The sequence below is a fragment of the Mauremys reevesii genome, linkage group 2 (genome assembly GCF_016161935.1).
Source record: "Mauremys reevesii isolate NIE-2019 linkage group 2, ASM1616193v1, whole genome shotgun sequence".
In the NCBI taxonomy this organism is placed as follows: Eukaryota; Metazoa; Chordata; order Testudines; family Geoemydidae; genus Mauremys; species Mauremys reevesii.
In genome coordinates, this window is record NC_052624.1 from 10,186,779 (window position 1) to 10,206,266 (window position 19,488).

Sequence of the window (19,488 nt, forward strand, 5' to 3'; positions counted from 1 at the left end):
ATGAGGAGCACTTAACATGGGGAAATAGATTCAATTAGTGTAATGACCCAACCATTCCCAGTCTCTGTTTAAACCTAAGTTAATTGTATCTAATTTGCATATTAACTCAAGTTCAGCAGTCTCTCTTTGGAGTCTGTTATAAATTTGTTAGTCTCTAAGGTGCCACAAGTACTCCTGTTATTTTTGAGAAATCAGAACATGGCCCAAGGACCACAAGCCTGAACTTTCTGCATGTTTGCCTTTGACGGCTCACTTCTGCCGGTAGGCGGCAAGGATAATTAACAAGTGATGATATTTGGGGGAAAATATGGTCTAATAAGCTAGCAAAACAAAGAAAGAACTCTGAAAAAAAAGAGTCTTGAAATTTTAAAGGGCATTGACAATGAAGTCAGTGCCCCCTTCTCAATGGTTGAGATATTTTTTCATGAATCCGGCCTTCACTCAAGTATAATGGAAGGAGAACTTTGGGTTTTAAGCATCGTTAAAATAAACACTGAGTCATTGTTTGTTCTGTCCAGTTCTGTCACAGTTAGAGCAACTCAATCTGAAATGGAACGAGCAGCACGCAGGTAATGTTGAGCCCGAACCAAATGGAGGATGACAAATTGCACCAGGCTGGTAATGAATGGGCGGATGTACAACTGGATAAAATTGGAGATATTGCACGCGCTAAAGCATTTAACTAGTCTGCAGAAAGAAAATCAAGAACACCGGGAATTAGCTAAATGTTTCTAACCTTTCTTTTCAACTTGAAAACATAGGAAATTACTTATAATGATCATTGGGAAGGTTATTCAGCGTGAATGTCTAATTTTGATGATAATCCCTCATATTTGCGGAGCTGAATATATTTTAATGTGAATGAAGCAAGTCCCATAATCATGGTGGCTACACGACACAGACTTTAGCATCAGTACTATTGCAATATACTTCCTCTATAATGCACCTTGCCTCCAGCGAAGAGGCCCTTATGGGGCAGTTATAGATGAATGCAGTGTGACATCATTTTATAGTGAAACTGTTGGTCTGTGAACAGAGATACATATGACTTTGTGGCATGCTGGTAAAATTCGTTTGTATGATGTATGAACCATAGTGGTACCTATTTACTGGTGGTTGATATTCAGGGACTAGACCCTGCATTCTGGGTGCACTCTGAGCTCCCATTAACTTCAGTGGGGTACCCAAGGAATGAAGAATTGGGCCACCCAATATACGTATGAGCTAAGCAGAGAAAATAAATGAATTTATTGTTAAATGTTTCTGGGACGAGTCTAGGAAACCTAAGAAACCAGATTGTTAAGAGCACCACTGAATGGAGTTATGCTAGCAGAGAATCTGGCCCACTTTCGCACAGGTAGAAATGACTGCACAAGGCAATGGGAAAGTAGGCCCCCTGAGACCCGATCCAGGAACGCACGTAAGCACATGCTTAAATTCCATACAGTCAAGGATGTGCTTAAGTGTTTGACAGAATCAGAGCCACGGGGGTAGAGTCGCAAAGAAAGTTACGTGTAGCGATGCTGAGCATCACCGTGCCTCACTTTTAGATGCCTAAAAAGTCACTGGGGTTCACAAAGCCTGTGTTAGGCAGACAACGAATGGGGACAGACAGGCGTCTCAGAATGGACTTCAGAAAATCCAGCACTGGGGATTGCCTAAGCTGCATTGTCAACCTGGGTCTGTGGGATCCAGGCTTGTAGGCTTGGAGTTACCCAGCATGCACTTGAGTGTCCACACTGCATTGTAGGACCCGGGCCTCACAGCTGAGCTAATACATCCACACTGCACTACGCAGACATTCTCACACGGGTCTGTGGTTTGAGCTGCGTCCACACTGCAAAGTCCCAGCCATGCTCGGGCTCTGACCGTCCCCTCAGTAGGAGCCTAGGACCCTGATCCCGAGTGCCTGATGGTCTGAAGCAGACTGTTTTCTGTGTGGATGGAAGGGGGGTTTGTGCACAAACCTGTGTCAGAGTTTAGGCATAGTGTGTAGTGTAGGTGTACACTGGGAGGTGTCAAGCCAGCTCTCTTTTGGAAGTAGGTGCTTAAGTCCAGGCAGCAGGGAGGCACTTCCCTCTGCTTGTGATTCTCAGTGGAAAATACTCTCCTGGGCTTTTCCGCAGTGACAAAATGAGAATTTGCTGTAATATTTTTATGAAGCCTGTGTGTGCCTCAGTTTCCCCTATATTTTGCATGGCTACCCAGTGGGGAGAAAATGACCAAGTTTGCTCTCAGGGCAGGCTAAGAGACATAGCAATGCCTGTTGCCTAGCTACCTGATTCTGAATGAGTCATTAAAAAAGACTGTCCGAAGCCAACTCCACACCAGTGGAAAATCCAAGACGACAATGGAGAACCCAGTCACCAGAAAATTGACACCTAGCAACCAAGAACCCAGAGGGAGATGGATTTCCCCACCTCTCAGCAGGGAAGCTGAGCAAAGACCCCCAGCTTGAGAGCAAAGGACTGGAAGCTATGAGGGTTGGGGGATAAAGGGTTGGCTTCTGGAAGGAGTCTGGGCTTTCTCACCTGGGAACTGACTAAGGGCTGAGATTGAGAGAGTGACTGAGAGTGAGAGAGGCAGAGCCCGAACATGGGGTTCATTACAGCTTGGCCGGGGGCCTGAGCTAACCAGCATGGACTACGATTTAACCTTAATTTCTCTATGGTAGCCAAAGGACTTTCATATTCTGTGTGCCTGGTGACTAGTGGTTACATTGCTTTGCAAGGGCTGCCTACATCGCTGTCAATACACACTTAGAGCATTGTGGCTTAGAGGGACCCAGTTCAAGCCTCCCACAGAAATACGGCTTGGCTGGATTCGCTGCAGGCAGTCACCGAGAGAGACAGGAATCTCTGGTGCTGACGGGCCAGGCCCTGTGGGTCCTTAGGTCCTAGTCCACTAAAGGAGTCACTCCCAGGAGACTGATTTACCATGATATTTACTGTGATTCATATGTTTATCATATCTGGCACATAAATACCTTGCAATGCCGGCTATAAAAGTGCCATGTGAACGCCTGTTCTGCCTTTCAGGTGACATTGTAAATAAGAAGTGGGCAGCATTATGTCCCATAAATGTAAACCAACTTGTTTGTCTTAGCGATTGGCTGAACAAAAAGTAGGACTGAGTGTACTTGTAGGCCCTAAAGTTTTACATTATTTTGTTTTTTGAGTGCAGCTATGTAACAAGAAAAAAAATCTACATTTGTAAATTGCACTTTCACAATAAAGAGATTGCACTACAATACTTGTATAAGGTGAACTGAAAAATACTGTCTTTGTTTATCCTTTTTACAGTGCAAATATTTGTAATAATAATAATATAAAGTGAGCACTGTGCACTTTGTATTCTTTGTTGTAATTGAAATATATTTGAAAATATAGAAGAACATCCCAAAATATTTAATAAATTTCACTTGGTATTCTATGGTTTAACTGTGCGATTAATCATGATTCATTTTTCAATTGTGATACATTTGTTTCAGTTAATCATGTGAGTTAACTGCAGTTAATCAACAGCCCTACTTGTAACTTTTAGCCCAGTGGTTAGAGCACTCCCCTGGGGCTGTGGGTTCAAGTTCCCCTTCCACCTTATGGAGAAATAGGGATCTACCATCTCAGGTGAGCGACCCAGGCACTGGGCTAGAGGATATTCTGATGTGGTGCTCTCTCAGTCTCTCCTTTGGAAGCTGTTCCATTGGGGATAAATAAGGAAAGGATCATTGGGCCAGAGAGAGAGAGCAAGGACAAGTATGAGAATGAGTCTGTAGCCTGGTGGTTGGTGCACTCACCCAGGAGCTGGGAGACCCAGGATCCTATTACCTTTCTGTAATGACTTAACCACAATGGAACAGCTTCAACAGGAGAGACTGAGGCAGCCCTGCATCAAAATACCCCACAGCCCAATGGATACGGCATCCAACTGAGAGGTGGTAGATGCCTGTTCAAATCCTTCTCCAAACCATGTGGTGGGGGAACTTGAATTGGGTGTCTCCAGCATCCCAGGTGAGTGCTCTAACTACTGTGCTAGAGTTATGAGGGAGGTCCTTGTGCTTCTCCACCCACCATTTTGTTGTGAACTCCTCTGTAGGTGCCCTTTCTAGATCAGGCCCCACAGCAAGTTAGATCATCATAGAATATCAGGGTTGGAAGGGTCCTCAGGAGGTCATCTAGTCCAACCCCCTCCTCAAACAGGACCCATCCCCAGACAGATTTTTGCCCCAGATCCCTAAACGGCCCCCTTAGGGATTGAACTCACAGCCCTCAGTATAGCAGGCCAATGCTCAAACCACTGAGCTATCCCTCCACCTAGCAGATGAAACCCAGTTCATGAATCACACTGGGGCTTAGGTTTCTGGATGACTGGCACAAGGCTGCAGTGTGCATGCTCAGAGGCAGAAACATAGGTGCCTAAGGAATATCTACTGCAAAAATTTAGGTGCTGAGTGATTTTAGGCTTTTCGGCACCTAGAGATGGCAGTTGAACAGAGGGTTTTTGAACCCCAGTCGAGTCTGATTTTTGGATTTAGGCACCTATTTCCTTTTGTGAATCTAGCCCATGGTGTCTAGGAAACAGGATTTAAAAAAAAAAAGCAAAAGCAAACTCATAAGCTAGTTGATAAAATGACTATAGATAATAGGAATATAAAATTTCCTCTCAAAGCCAGTAACCAGCTTTTGAGAATTCTTCTTGAGTTACAGGCACATTTACCCATGTGGAAAGGGCATGTGTGTTTCATATACATGGACAGTAGATCATATTTTGTGTGTATGAACTTTAATATATAAGGAACTATTTACATATTAATTTATATATGGGTCATCTAATGTATCATCTCAATTAAATCCAACATATAAAATTATCCTAACGGATGAATATAATGTAGGGATGCAATTTTTTTTTGTCCCATATGGGTGAAAAGAGTATTTGTCTTTACAAAAAAGATACACATGCTCTTTAATATGGAAATGTATGAATTAACTTATCCTAAAGTACTGTATGACATTTCTTTTTCTCTCTCTCTGCCTCTGTGTGTGTGTGTGTATGTGTATCAACATATTCACAGTGATCTTTTTAGGGCAACACAAAGAAGCTAAATCTTGTTCACCTTATTCACATGAGCAATAGCAGTAGTTCCACTAAACTGAATAAGCTAAATTCTGCCCATAGATATACCCGTGAACCTCCAGTTTATTAGTGCCTTGATTCAACAAAACATTTGAGCAGGTGCTTAATTTTAAGCATGTGCTTCTACCCCATTGAAGTCAATGGGACTCAGCCACATGTTTAACTCCTTGGCTGAACAAGTTAACGTGTGCTTAAGTGCTTTGCTGAACCGGGGCTTGAGTACTGAGTTGACCCCAGTGGGACTGTCTGAGTGGGAATTTTGATGGCTTGTCTCATTTTAATAATAAAGGATGAAATTCTGGCCCCAATTCTTGGTCCTAGACCAAAACTCCTATTGAGGTCAGTGGGCCAGGATTTCACCCAAAGTGTTTTTTCCAACCAGTATTCAACAGTATGAAAATGTATTTGTTCATCCATGTGACTCATGTCTGCGGATTCACAGCTGGGATACAGAATGAGCTTCCTTGTCTTTCATTCTCATTTAGCCTGACACTACTGAATTCCACAGTGCTTTTTTCAAAATGGTACATTAGAACAAAAAGATAAAACCCAAACAAACTGCTTTTAGCATGTTTGTTGATATGAGGTGTGTGCAGGCTACTGCAGAAATGGGTGGAAGTGTTTCATTTTTTGTCTGGTTAAAGAAATGGGCAAACTAAACATTTGTTAGTCTGAGATAACAGAATAGGGCAGGGCAGATATTCATTATGGGCTCTAGGATAAATGCCATGGGAGTTTTAATATGGTGACATAACCATACCTCTGCTGTTATAACAGATTTGTATACAGTATGCAGTGTATATATATACACACTATATCTGCCTGTGTATATCTATGCATACATTTTTAATTTCTTGCATCACTTTTACACGCATTTGCTACTGTTAAATCTGTTTGGATAAACAACACTCCACTTCATAACACGTACATAAATGAAGGATATATTTACACATGTCCATTTATAAAGTTGCAAACAAATATGAAAAAATAAAGGCAGCGAATGAAACAGAAAATATGATGTTTTCTTGTTCTGGTTGCCAACTATACACATAGGAAAAATATCAGTGAAACCGTATTGACTAAAAAATGGCAAGGATGCTTCATAGCCTAATCTGATCATTTGAATTTATGGCATGCTTTGCCTCATATGTAATAGATGTGCAGCAAACATGCGCTTAGCTATTCAGAGGAAGAAATGGCTCTGCACATCTAGATTGCCATTTGAGATGCAGCGGGGATTTCCCGCAAGCAATTACATGGGAAGTCTTCATGCACTGGATTGGGCAAACCATGAGGGTAAGACGGCTAACCTAGCCACTACAGTTTCTCCTGAGTGGTAAGTCTCAGCAGTGTGTATCCGCAGAATGTATTTAAAGCATTCTTTAGGTCTGTGGGTATAAAGCTTACAGCTTTGAGTGAAACACCTTAATTAAACGGCTTTTCCATTTAGGGAAGATCAAAAGGAGGAAGTGATCTACAGAAACGCCACCATTTCATGCAAACATAATAGGATAGGAGGAAAAAATTGATCTTCATCAGTGAGTCAATGCAATTCACACAATGAACTATGGGTTCCTGTAGTGACCAAACCTGCAATGCTTACTTTGGCAAATGTTGATTTTGCAGTGTTTTGTCATAGACACAAGCCTCCATAGCAATGAATGCAAAGAGAATTATTTAGGATGCTGAAGAGAGACAAAGATCCTGAAATTCTATCTTCTAAATTAGCTTAAAAATGGTCACTACACAGGATCTCTCTATGCTCTGTCCAGGACTTAACAGTGACAAAATGAACTGCTTACTACACTACAGACCTCAATGGGATTTTTGTGTAAGTAAGAACTTTTGCACTGGGCTGTGCAAACGTGCTGCAGTTGTAGCTATCAAAGGTACAGTGGAGGCATTAGATAGAAATTTTAAGCATAATCCTACATGCTAAGAAATCTCCTCCTGTAACCTGTTAAATTGGATTTTTCAGTGCTAAGCAGAGAAGCCAGACTAATAATCAGGGTTTTAGCGTGCACAAAATGCTTGGACTTTGGAAAGGTGCAAGGGAAACCTGCTTAGTCCTTAGGCAGGAAACTGGGGGAAGCACCAGACATGTTGTAACTATTTTTTTTTCCTTTCAACATTCCGTAAGTATTTAAAAGAAAAACAAAAATCGTTCTAATGGGAGACACAAACCGGACATGGGGATTTACAGACAAATCAATGTTAACAACAGCTCTCTAGGAGGAGGAAGAAGTAGGAGCTAATGGACAGGATATATATTTTGAAAAAAAAATAAAAAATTAAAGGGGAAAATGAAAACAAGCTCTGATTTAAAACCTCACATGGAAATAATTAAGATTAGTTGTGAGCTTTGAAGCAGTTTAAAGAACAATAATGATTGTTTAGTTTATGTTGAATGGATTCAAAATTACCATCCAAAAATGGGAATATATGTAACTTCACAAGGACTTCGTAACTTAGAATCTGATAAAGTCCACTGAAGTTAACAGAATGACTCTCATTGAATTCAATGGACTCTGGATCAGGTCCTTGGAACATATGAAGCACAGCAAACTGTCCCATAAATATAATAATCCTCGAAGCCTGGACAGTACGTTAATTTCCAAATAACTGATCTGAGCATAATCCTTTTTTAAAATATATATATATATAGCACTGAAATTTATTTTCTAAGAGCTTTAAAGAGAGATCAAAGGTGGCACTAAAAAAAGTATTTTGGTGGCTGTTGGATTAAAAAAAAATCATTAATAGACTCTATGACACAGCCAAACAAGTCAATTGAGTTCTATTGAGGGTGTTTTTCCTATGTGTATATTAGAGATCGGAATTAATTACTGCTTATTTGACAGCCATTGTACTTACAAGTAAATGCTGGATTCGTTGCCCCCAATATCAGGCGACTGGAGTTTCTGCACAAGGATAACGATTATGCCAATGAAAAGAACAAAATTTATCTGGGAAGAGAAGAAAAAGAGAAGTGAAAAGCAATCCTGGCTTATGGGGAGAATGCTCTTAGCCATGCCGTATTTCTCTTACTATGACAAGGAGTGTCTGACCCGCTGGCCCCTGTTGCCTCACTCCTCCCAAATCTGCAGAGCTGGAACTCTGCAGAACCTCAGTGGAGAGGGGATCTTGCAGGGTCATGACTAATAGTGGGGCAATATGCCCTGGAGGCAGCATTCCCATTTTCTCTATTGCCCTAAGCCCAGATTTTGTGGGCACAGACTCCCTTGCGTGCCTGAGCATGCCTTTACCAGCAACAGTTAATGAGAGGCTTACGTAAACCGTTTTCAGCATTTGTCATTATCAAAAACGGCAAGGGAAACAAATCCTTGAACGCCTGTACTTGGCCGGCCAGAGTTTAGTCCTGAGAGGTACTGAGTACCTTCAACTCCCATTGACTTCATGCACTCAGCACCTCTCGGAATCAGGCTACATGTGAAGGAAGAGCTGATTTGTTCTCTTACTGAGTGATGATAAGGCAGGTGGTTTTGCTGTATTGCTCCTTGCAGTCCTGAGGCTCGATTCAACTCACAGATCCATGCAGGCGGGGAGGGGCTGTGGTGGAATAATGTCCACAAAAGGGAGCAGGTGTGGTGGAATAAAATGGTTGCAACCTCCTCTACAGAAGGACAGACAGAGGGAGGGTTTGCAGTACCCAAAGAGCGGGCAGTGCGGGCTAGTGAGGGGACTTGGCCACTGCAGCTGGGGAATGCCCTGACCAAGCACTAGAAGTGGTAAAAAAAAATAAATCCCAATTTGTTTCTGTTAAAAATTTAAATTTTTCGATTTAAAAAACCCGCGGAAACAAAAGCTAACATGGTCCCCGGGCTCTGAAATTCTTTTTTCCATACAAAAATCAAACGTTTCATCCATATAGAGATGTTTTAAAAAAAAAATTTGATTTTAATGCTGCTGCATTTTTTATTAAAAAAAATAGTCAGAAATTGCAACCAGCTCTGCTCAGTGCATCCCCTCAGCAGCATCCACCATCAGAGCCCCAGACATAATTTTTAGCTTTCCCTTCACTGAAAACCCAAAGGGAGGGGGGTGGAAATACCATCACCTACGTATCCTCTAGGGGTGAATCCCCCTTAGTGATCTGTCACCGGGAATTGCAGGATCCGTACGATTTCATTTTACGCTCCTCTACCTGCAATCGTTGCATTATTATTTTCTGAATTCATTTTAGTCTCTGCATCTGCGCCCACATAGCTAAGCCTTATAACCAGTATGGCTCTACTATAGAATCATAGAATCATAGGACTGGAAGGGACCTCGAGAGGTCATCTAGTCCAGTCCTCTGTACTCATGGCAGGACTAAGTATTACCTGGATCATTCCTGAGAGGTGTTTGTCTAACCTGCTCTTAAAAATCTCCAGAGATGGAGATTCCACAACCTCCCTAGGCAATTTATTCCAGTGCTTAACCACCCTGACAGTTAGGAAGTTTTTTCCAATGTCCAACCTAAACCTCCCTTGCTGCAATTTAAGCCCATTGCTTCTTGTCCTATCCTCAGAGGTTAAGGAGAACAATTTACCACCCTCCTCCTTGTAACAACCTTTTATATACTTGAAAACTGTTATCATGTCCCCCCTCAGTCTTCTCTTTTCCAGATTAAAAAAACCCATTTTTTTTTCAATCTTCCCTCACAGGTCATGTATTCTACACCTTTAATAATTTTTGTTGCGCTTCTCTGGACTTTCTCCAATTTGTCCACATCTTTCCTGAAATGTGGCACCCAGAACTGGACACAATACTCCAGCTGAGGCCTAATCAGCACAGAGTAGAGTGGAAGAATTAGTTTGTGTGTCTTGCTTACAACACTCCTGCTAATACATCCCAGTTACACTGTTGACTCATATTTAGCTTGTGATCCGCTATGACCCCCAGATCCTTTTTCGCAGTGCTCCTTCCTGGGCAGTCATTTCCCATTTTGTACATGTGCAACTGATTGTACAGCTGATAGGGACAAAGCAAGCCTGGTGGGCCTATGACAGCAAGTATATACTGCCTAGGACAGGGTCCTCCTGATGCCCCACCTAGGACTTCCATTGGCTTATAGAGCTTAAGGACAGAAGGGAGAACTATGATCATCTAGTCTGACCTCCTATGTAACACAGGCCAGATAATTTCCTCCAGTTATTCCTGTTTTGAGCCCAATAACTTGTGTTTGACTAAAGCACATCTTCCAGAAAGCCATCCAGAAGACAGAGAATCCACCACTTCCCTTGCTAGTTTATTCCAGTGATTAATCACTTCAATAAGAGATGTGCGTGATTTATTATCCAGAGCCAGAAAGAGGTCCTTCATGCTAAAGGTGTCTGTGAACCCTGGGAGCAGTAATACCTGGGTACATATGTGTTACATAATAGCAGGTATTTTCCAATTTGCTTAGGGCAGAGCAATTTCTAGCCAGCCTCGCCCTCTGCTACGTGACAACCTGTAGAGTCATTGGCTTTAATTCGGTTTTAGCTCATAAGGAGAGCCATGAAGAGCTATCTCTTACATATGTTACTTACCATTATTGATCCAACCACGGGGCCCTTTATCACCCACCACAGGGCAGTGTTATCATTCATGTCCCAGCAGCTAAAATAATTAAAAAATAAAGGGGGATTCAGGAGAAGAGAGAGAGAGAGAGAGAGAGATAAAGAGACCACCGGACACACCAGTACATTGATATTTTCTTCTATTAGAATTTTGTCACAAAAGGGAAAGGAAGGTCTTGCAACTACAGCACAAGACTTTGAGTCAAGAAAGAAGAGTTCCCAGTCCTGTCTCTGACACTGACTTCCCTATGCAGCCTTAGCCACATCACCTGGGGCCAGATGTTCAAAGGTATTTAGGCACCCTAATATGCAAAGAGGAGTCTCTTGAGATTTAAGTGAGTTAGGCACCTAACTCCCATTTAAATCAATCACAGGTAGGTGCTTCACCTGTTTAGGCACTGCCGGAAATCCTGCTAGCCACTGATCTGCGTCCTTAGGCACCTTTGAAAATCTGGCCCCAAGTGCATGTGCGCATCAGTCCATCTGTCTGCAAAATGGATATTCAAGCACTTAACTAGCTCAAGGGGGTGTTTTGAAGTTTACTGTGCAGAAGAGCAAAGTGCTATTTTAGACAGTTCAGACTGAGTTTTGGGCAAATGTGTAGGTCAGTTCGTATTTTAACTGTTGTAATGTCCTCTGCAGCAATCTATCATTAAAGCAAATGTCTGCCCATTGGATCTGCATTCTGCCTTCATATGCACAATTGACTCCTATGGAACTGCATGAGGATTACATACAGACACTCATTTGAGGGCTAAATTGGTCAACAGAAAGTTTGGGTTTTCAGGCCTTGGACGTATTTCTAGAATTGGCAAACAGTGCAAACTTTTTTCTCTTGTACATGCATCTGACCTTTCCCCCCTGCACAGCTTTTGATCAATGGTTTTAATTTTAAAACAAACCAAGCCTGGTTATCCATTGGGATTTATTTTTCCTAGCACCCTCAGGCGTCATAAAATGCTTTGCACTTGACGTCGTGAGCTTTCCTCCTCACTGGAATAACAACGGTAAATCCTGGTTCTAGTGATGTGTTGTCGGATTCTAACCAACAGTGAAAAGAACTCAGAAGAACAAAATGTTAATACGGTGGAAGTTTATCTTTACCTTTTATGTATTTCAAATGCCTGCCTGCAAAACGTTGCAGGAGCGGGGGGCAGAGGAGGAGAGTAGAAACCTGTACATTAAAAACTATGGTCCCTTTGTTGTGTGTACATGTGTGGGAGTAGACAAAATGTGTATGAGCCAGATTCCATCTTCCATGTGTATGTCACATGTGTATGTGGTGCACAGATATGAAATTTCCCCATCATACCCACAAATGAACTACTCCATAAGTTGTCTAAGACAGGAAAAGTATATATATAGGGTGAAATTCTAGGGCAGGGTCTAATGGGTCAGACACAAACAATGGCCTGTATTTTTTCCCCCGACACACACAGTGAATGGAATTTTCAAAAGAGCCTAAGTGACTTAGGAGCAAGAGTCCCACTGAAAGTCAACGATTCTTGTGCCCTTAAGCCACGCAGGCACTTGTGAACATTTCAGCTAGGATCTGTAAAACTGAATATGTCAGGACCCTGCAGAGATTAGTCCTGCTCTGGAGGGCTTGTGCGGGAGACCACGTCTGGTTAGCATATGAACATCATTGAAAGTAGTTTTGCAGTGTTAAGATGCATCATTTTGTGGCTAAGAGTTTGTCTATAAAGGAATCAGATGTCAGGGATCAGGGCCCGGAACAGAGTCTGTCTTCTGGCACCCTGACAAGTGCAGCTGGCTTGCAGCAGGCTCCCTGACTGACTGCCCCACCTAACTGGCCAGGAAGAGCAGCTGGCTGGCTGTTAGCCCGGCAGCAGCTCTCTAGCCGCTCCATGCATTCATGTCCACAGCCGCGATCCTCCCTGTGCCCGCTGCTCCCTGCCGTGCTCCAGACTTACTCCTGCTATTGCCTTGTTCCACGACCATGTTCCTGCTCAGTCCTAACTATCTCAGCTTGCTCCCGGCTCCAGTTTCCTGACCCTGGTTCTTGTCTCCGGTTCTGACCCTTGGCATGGCTACTGGCTTCCAATCCTGGTTTTGACCCTTGGCCTGGCTCTTAGCCCTGGCTCTGACTCCTGGAATGGCTACTGGTTCCTGACTCCAGCCTGGGCCCTGGGACTGGATTTGCTTCCCAGTTCCTGCTTTGACCACTAGGCATGACTCTTGCACTCTCCACTGAACCTGACTGCCCATGGGCTGGTTTCTAAAATAAGCAGTTACAAGGGCAAAATGTGCATTTCCCAAGACCACTTTAGCCCAACCCGTGTGCCTCCCACAGAATGGAAGGGGTGGAAGCAGCAGCCACTTTTCCTTTTCTTATGAGTCAGTGACGTAAGAGCACATTAGAATATGAAAAACAATGAGAAAACAGCAGGGCATGTAAGTATCGACTTAAAAACTGCACTCCTCAGGCAGGCTCTGTTACAGGTGCAAGTGGCTTCCTGCTGTGGAGACCAGAACCACATGACTTCTTCTTTTGGGGGGAAGGCCCTTTTCTATTTTTAGATGCCAAATTCTGAGCTCTGGTGAAACTCCATTCCCTTCAGTGGTATTACTCTGGATTGGCAGACAGCACCATCTAGTCCCAGAGACCCAGTTCCCTTCTCACTTACACTCGGCTGAATCAGGAGTTGAAGTCAGTGTCTTTAAATTTCAGACCTTTCCCTTTCTCTCGGTGGATTCCCCGCCCCGTAATTTCTGAAATGTTGTCAGACTCATGTTGGCTTTTCCTCCCCACCCCTGAACAAACCTAGCTGATCTTTAAAAAAAAATAGCCACTGAGAGACTCAGCTAGACTCCATCTAAATGTTAATGAACTTCTAAGAAAGAAAGCAGCAAAGGTTTTTCCTCCCATGAGATATTTACTCCCCAAAACTGGGACCATCTGGATTTCTAAAAGAAATTAATGCATTTAGGACCAGTGCTATAATCATCATAATGATACAACAGGGATTTCTGGCTTGTTTTGCATGGAAATAGGTGATTTAATTTGTTTTATCATCAAAATAGAACATTGGATAAAAAAAAATCCTCCATGGAGAGAGGTTTTTATGTGTAGTCAGTCACTGAATCACTAAGAAGGGAATTTAAGAGAGATGGACCTGAGCCAGAACCTGAGATCCAAACATCTCCAATCTTCGGTGAAGTTGGGATCTAATATTCAGAGATGCTGAGCGCCTGCAATTCCCACTGGCTTCAAAGGGCAGCAACTCGGAACACTGTATCACGTCTACTTCTGTGCTTAAATTGGTATTTAGGAGTCCAACCTTAGGTACTCAATGGTTTAGCCCAATGGTTCTCAACCTATTTACCATTGTGGGCCGCATATGCAGCCCGCTATGGGTTATATGGACCACGTCCAATACTACCAGTATGGCCCTGAGAATGTCACATGGACCACAGCTCTGTGTTGATTGGGCCGCAAGTTGAGAATCATTGGTTTAGCCTAAGCAGATTGCCCAAAGTTACACAATGAGTTAGTGGCAGAGCAGGGAACGGAAGCCAGGTCTCCTGGCCCACATTCCCCTTCTCTAGCCACCAGACCTCTTCACTTCTGTACTTCACTTGAAAATGAGGTCACTGGAGGGTACCTACCCAATATCATCAAAGTGATGTCTCAGCACAGCCCAGACAGTGACACAAATTGTTGGGGTGCCTACAAAAGACAAGAGAGAGAAATCATTATTTGTTCATTGTTATTTATTGCTCTTATTTGCAGATTGCACATCAGTTCCATTTGATGCACAGTCTTTCTCCATGGAGGTTTTATGTTTCAATGGCTGATAGGAAAAAAATGCTGCCAGGAATGACCCCAAACCCTACAGCTTACAATAGGATTGTTCTTGAAATGAATCTAGCAGTCCTTACTCTGTAAGGATTTGGCATGCAAGTAAGGACTTCAAGTCCGAAACCAGAGAGGGTGAGTTGACTTCACTGAGGTTTCATGAGTATAAATGACGACATGGAGGGTTCTACAGTGTTTTAGGCCAATATCATAGAATGGTCTAGTATTAGATTGTTGTGCTGTTGATATTGTTCAATCACCTGGAAATAAGCCAGGCTTCCTATACTTAGAGATGCTGTGGTATGCAACTGCTGCACAGAGGCAAACGTTGAGTTTTAATGGCATGCGTTGTATTTTTGAAATGGGGCAAATGAAAGATTCAACCCCTGGTGGGAAGATTAAGGAGACGGACTGATAGAAACCACAAGGATGTAGACAACCTTAGGGTCTAGCAGAAGGTGAGACTGACAGCCGCAAGTAAGCTTCATACATTTTGCAAAGCTGAGTTGGTGTCACATTGGTTAATAAGTAGAATTAATCTTCTCAGGCCCTGTCTTGAAGCTACTAAAATTGAGAATACCACTTTCTACACATATTTGGTTGAGCAAAGCAGAGCTCTGTTAAAGAAGAACATACCCGGATATTCTGAAAAATTAAAATGGGGAGAGATTGAACAGCAACAAAAATAAATGTTCTGGGGAGAGGAAATAAAACGTGTTAAGTTGAATCCAATTTTAATAGTCTCATTCTTATGAAAGACCAAGGATCTTGGGTGCATAATGGATGTTTCTAAAATTTCAAACCAAAACATTACATTAAAAATGAAGATCTGATGAAACGGTAAGCATGAACGGATCAAACGGGTCTGCTGCATCTCTTGCTTACAATGGCATAGATCAGAAGTTACTCCAAAAAAGTCAGTGGAGCTACAACAATGAAAAGTGGGTGTGAGATCAGTATGGGGCCCAATGTATTGATTGCAAACATAATCCAAACATCGCTTCCATACAGGGGCATACACAAGGGCAGGGGGCAAGCAGGGGTGCAGGCCCTGGGGCCATGGCAGGAGTTGACAGCTCCTCCAGCCATGGGACCGCAGAGGGGAGTGAAAGCACAAGCTCTTCAAGCCCCAAGAGCTTCCTCTCTGCCCCTGCTCCGGCCAGAGGAGCTCAGTGATCCCACCGTAGCCAAGTACTTGTGGATTCATCTATTGACCTAGCTCCATGACACATGGATTTTCATTGAAATGATGAGTATACTGCTGTTTATTTCCATGCCTATGGTCTTTATGCGTGTGTTGATATGGTTTAATATATATAATATGTGTGTGTTCAATGCGTCCCTTCAACAGGGGTCAAATTTAAATTCCTGTGCACGTCCCTGCTTCCGTATTGTATAAGGCTGTTCTGATCTGGGATCATCTGTAATAAGAACATACACATGCACACCAGGAAAAAGTTATGTCATCTCCTTTTATCATTTCCTCCCCTGCATGCTTCTGCACTTCCAGATTCCAGGCAAGGTCAGCATAAAAGTAACATCAAAATGCCACTGAAAGGCCTATTCTTGCAGAGAGAATTTCTTCCCTTATCAGGAGCAGAAATTACAAGAAATCTCATGAGAAGATGTGTATATGCTCTCTCCTGAAATCATCAGTCCTATTTTGCAGGGCTAAGGGGATTGAATAGTTCAGAAAAGCATCCACATTTATAATTGTCATTAATTTTATGCTGAGTGCTGACAATGCACTCGGGGCTCTCCAAAACACTGGTGAAGGCCTCAGCCCTGCAGAGCGCGGACCACCCTTCAACTTCTATGCATGCAGCCCCCTGCACCTTGAAGTGTTGGACATCTTTTGCTCTGGGGAACTTATGATCCTGAAATCAAATATTCACCTGAGACAGGGTTGCACTATGGACTGGTAACACATATATGTAGTACTTTAATGATATAGCCCGACAATCCCCTTTTCACTATGTCTGTATGCTGTCTTATCTTGTTCTCATATTTAACACTATATGCAGATGCGCTAACAGACATAGGCCAAAAGATCCTGCACTCAGCTCTATGGGGATGGAGCTTTACACCTGCAAGGAGTTTCATTAAACTCAGTGGGCGCCACCTAGGCACAGAGCCTTGCTCTTTTAACTTAGATGAGAAGCAGTGTTGTTGAGTGGCTAGGGCTCTGGTTTAGCATTGCAAAGACCAGAGCTCTATATCTGGCTCTCTCACTTCATCATTCTGTGACTCTGTTTCCTCTCACACTCTTTGTCTGTTTAGCGTGCATGAGCTCCATACCAGGAGCCGTCTCTTATGTGTATATACGGGGCCTACCACAATAATACAAATTGGAAGAACCAGAGTTGTAAACATTTTCAGATTTCTTTGCTGTTTTTTAAATTACTCTAAGAAGTTATTTCTATCCATGATCCGTTTTGAAGGGAACTTGTTTTGCATAACATAAAACATTGGGCCTAACCTTGAGAATATGCGATTAAACCTGAGACAAGCAGCTGCAATCAGTGGTTTCTCTTGTGTCTGGCATCTTGGATTCTTTGCCAAAATGTCAATTACATACTGTCTGATTAACATGCATGAAAGATGAATTCGGTCCCAGAAGTTTCAATAAGCACATTGCATATTATCACAGGATTCTCTAAAGCACAGTTTGTTTCTTTCCAAGATAACCAGCTCTTATTTACCTATCTATCTTTGGATTGTGAAGCAGGCCTAACTTGGACATGCTTTCTACTCAGCCATCAGCTTTCAGACATGACTGAAGCCTCAAGGAATGGGCCAGAGCTGCTATTTTTGATTTGTATAAGCAGAAAACTTCCTATTAAGAACATCAAGAGCTCTTCTTGCAAAGAGAAATCCTCTAAAGGAAACCATATGCTTGCCAGTGATGCAAAATCCTCCTTATTTTAATGCAGGTCTGGCTAGACTGGGAGACAAGAAGCAGTTTGATTTATAATGGCAATACTGATATCTGTAATACCAGTGCGAGGGGAAAAAAACCTTACCTCAGTAATTCCACGTACAATGGAGAAGTGGGGGTGGTTTGGTTTGCTTCTTTTTTGACTATTAAAGCACTTCTTGGACTGCTACAAGAGGCATGTTGATTTTCTTCAGAAAGAAAGACTCTTGGGTCTACATGGTTCTCCAGCCAACCACATGACTTGCCTATGAGCTCTGCTGAGGACCCCCAAAAGGAGGTCTCATTCATCTCAAATTGGGCAAGGAAGATGGTTGTGATGCTGGGGCTTTGGGGTGGGAGGTAAGGAAGCCCTCCATTTAGATTACATGTCACACACACTTGTACACGCAAACACATGAAGAGCACAGAAATGCAAGTGCCTGGAGTTGGTGACTGAAAATACCAGGTGGCTTCTGCTTTGATTACACTCATTCGCTTGTTCTCAGTCAACTCCTCATTTCAAGAAAAATGTAGGGGGAGTGAAGTCTTTTCCATGCATTAGGGTTAAAAATAAACAAAGCTGATGTAAGAAACGCCACCTACCCCAGCCGATGATGGTGTACCAATAAAAATATCTCCTCTCTGGGAAAAAGGTCTCCACCAGTAAGGTGAAAAGGTACAATCCCTCAATGAACAGCCAGAAATAGTTGGACATGACACAATAGTGGAAAAAGACCATCACTGCTTTGCATTCCACCTACGAAAAACAAAGCACAAATAAAGTTATTTTGCTGTTTCACCCTTGTTTACGGGGAAACGAGAACTAGACACAGATCCCAAAATCCTATAACAACAAGTAAAACAATCTGGCCTTTTATTTTATAATACATACATCTAAAGAGTTTATGAAAACTATTAGAAGCCACTTCAAGAGTGCAGCTCTAAAGGGCAGAAAACCAATTTTTGCAGTTAGGTGGTATTTTATGAGTGCTTTCAGGAAGCTTAAGAACTTCTGCTAGTAGTAAGGTGCATGCCGACAATGGCAGCTAATTGCTAGATTACAGTCCTCCATGCCTTAAGTGCAGGTAAGAAAAAGAATCCAGTTTTGTATAGAGAAATCTAAGGAAGGGTATTAAATAGAAGTAAAAGTGTGGAAAGGCCTGAGATTGCTAAGAGGCTCATAAAGGATGCACCCTACTGTGCAAAGTTCAGAATTTTACTTCATTGCAATTTGGTGGAAGCTGTCACTCAGTGTCAGGAAATGAAAAGTGAGGATAAGTGTGAAGATAGCTGAATGATTTACCATACAAAGCAAACGGGGAAAAGTTTTAGACAAAACTACAAATCTACTCTGTCAAACTCTGCTGGAGTCTGCTGAACCCTACACAGACATAGTGTTGGGCAGACTTGTCTTTGCAATGTTGCATGTCAACAGGATGACACTGAACCTGCAACATCACCCACTCACAAAACGACATCACAGAATAGCCCTGAAAACTGAAAGCTTATCCCTGGAGCTTGGGGAGGAGGAGACACCTGGTTGCCTCCCATTTACACTCCAACACCTGGACACATCCTCAGCTAGTCTGAATTGAAATAGCTCCTTTCACTTCAATGGCGCTATACCCATTTATGTCAGCCAAAGATGCGGCCACCAGAATGTAGGATCTGTGGGACTCACCACTTGTGATTTGAGGTTCATGGAAACTTTGAAACTACTCAAGTAGGGCTGAGTTAATGGATTTTCGGTTTGGGGGGGCTGAACCAAATTCTGGTTTGATAGGAACCAAAATTGTTTTTTCACAAAGTTTTCACCAAATGCAAAAATGCAACTCTTTCATAAGCATAACTCTTTCAGCCAACTCAACATGTTTTCGGTGGCCTCAAAACTATGCTGTTAATTTTTTGGTTGAATATTTCATTTTTAATTGGACATCTATGGTGGTTTCCCCTCCTTTTTTTGCCATTTTTTTTAATTAGCCAAAAAATAATTTGAAATGCCATTTTGAGTCAACAAGTCAAAACAAAATGTTTCAAAATGAAATGGTCAAAAC

The 19,488-nt window shown here is 42.5% G+C and overlaps 1 protein-coding gene across 4 annotated transcripts in view; it reads right to left on the minus strand.

Annotated features, from left to right (window-relative positions):
* The window catches only part of ADCYAP1R1 (ADCYAP receptor type I), a 182,216-nt gene that overhangs the window by 26,510 nt on the left and 136,218 nt on the right, over positions 1-19,488 (minus strand). For all 4 annotated transcript variants that reach the window (XM_039527537.1, XM_039527536.1, XM_039527535.1 and 1 more), the window contains 4 exons: positions 18,038-18,191; positions 14,328-14,388; positions 10,668-10,737; positions 8,008-8,099 (listed from right to left, as the gene is read on the minus strand). In XM_039527537.1, the coding sequence (XP_039383471.1) occupies positions 8,008-8,099; positions 10,668-10,737; positions 14,328-14,388; positions 18,038-18,191 (377 nt within the window). The remainder of the gene's footprint in view (positions 1-8,007; positions 8,100-10,667; positions 10,738-14,327; positions 14,389-18,037; positions 18,192-19,488) is intronic.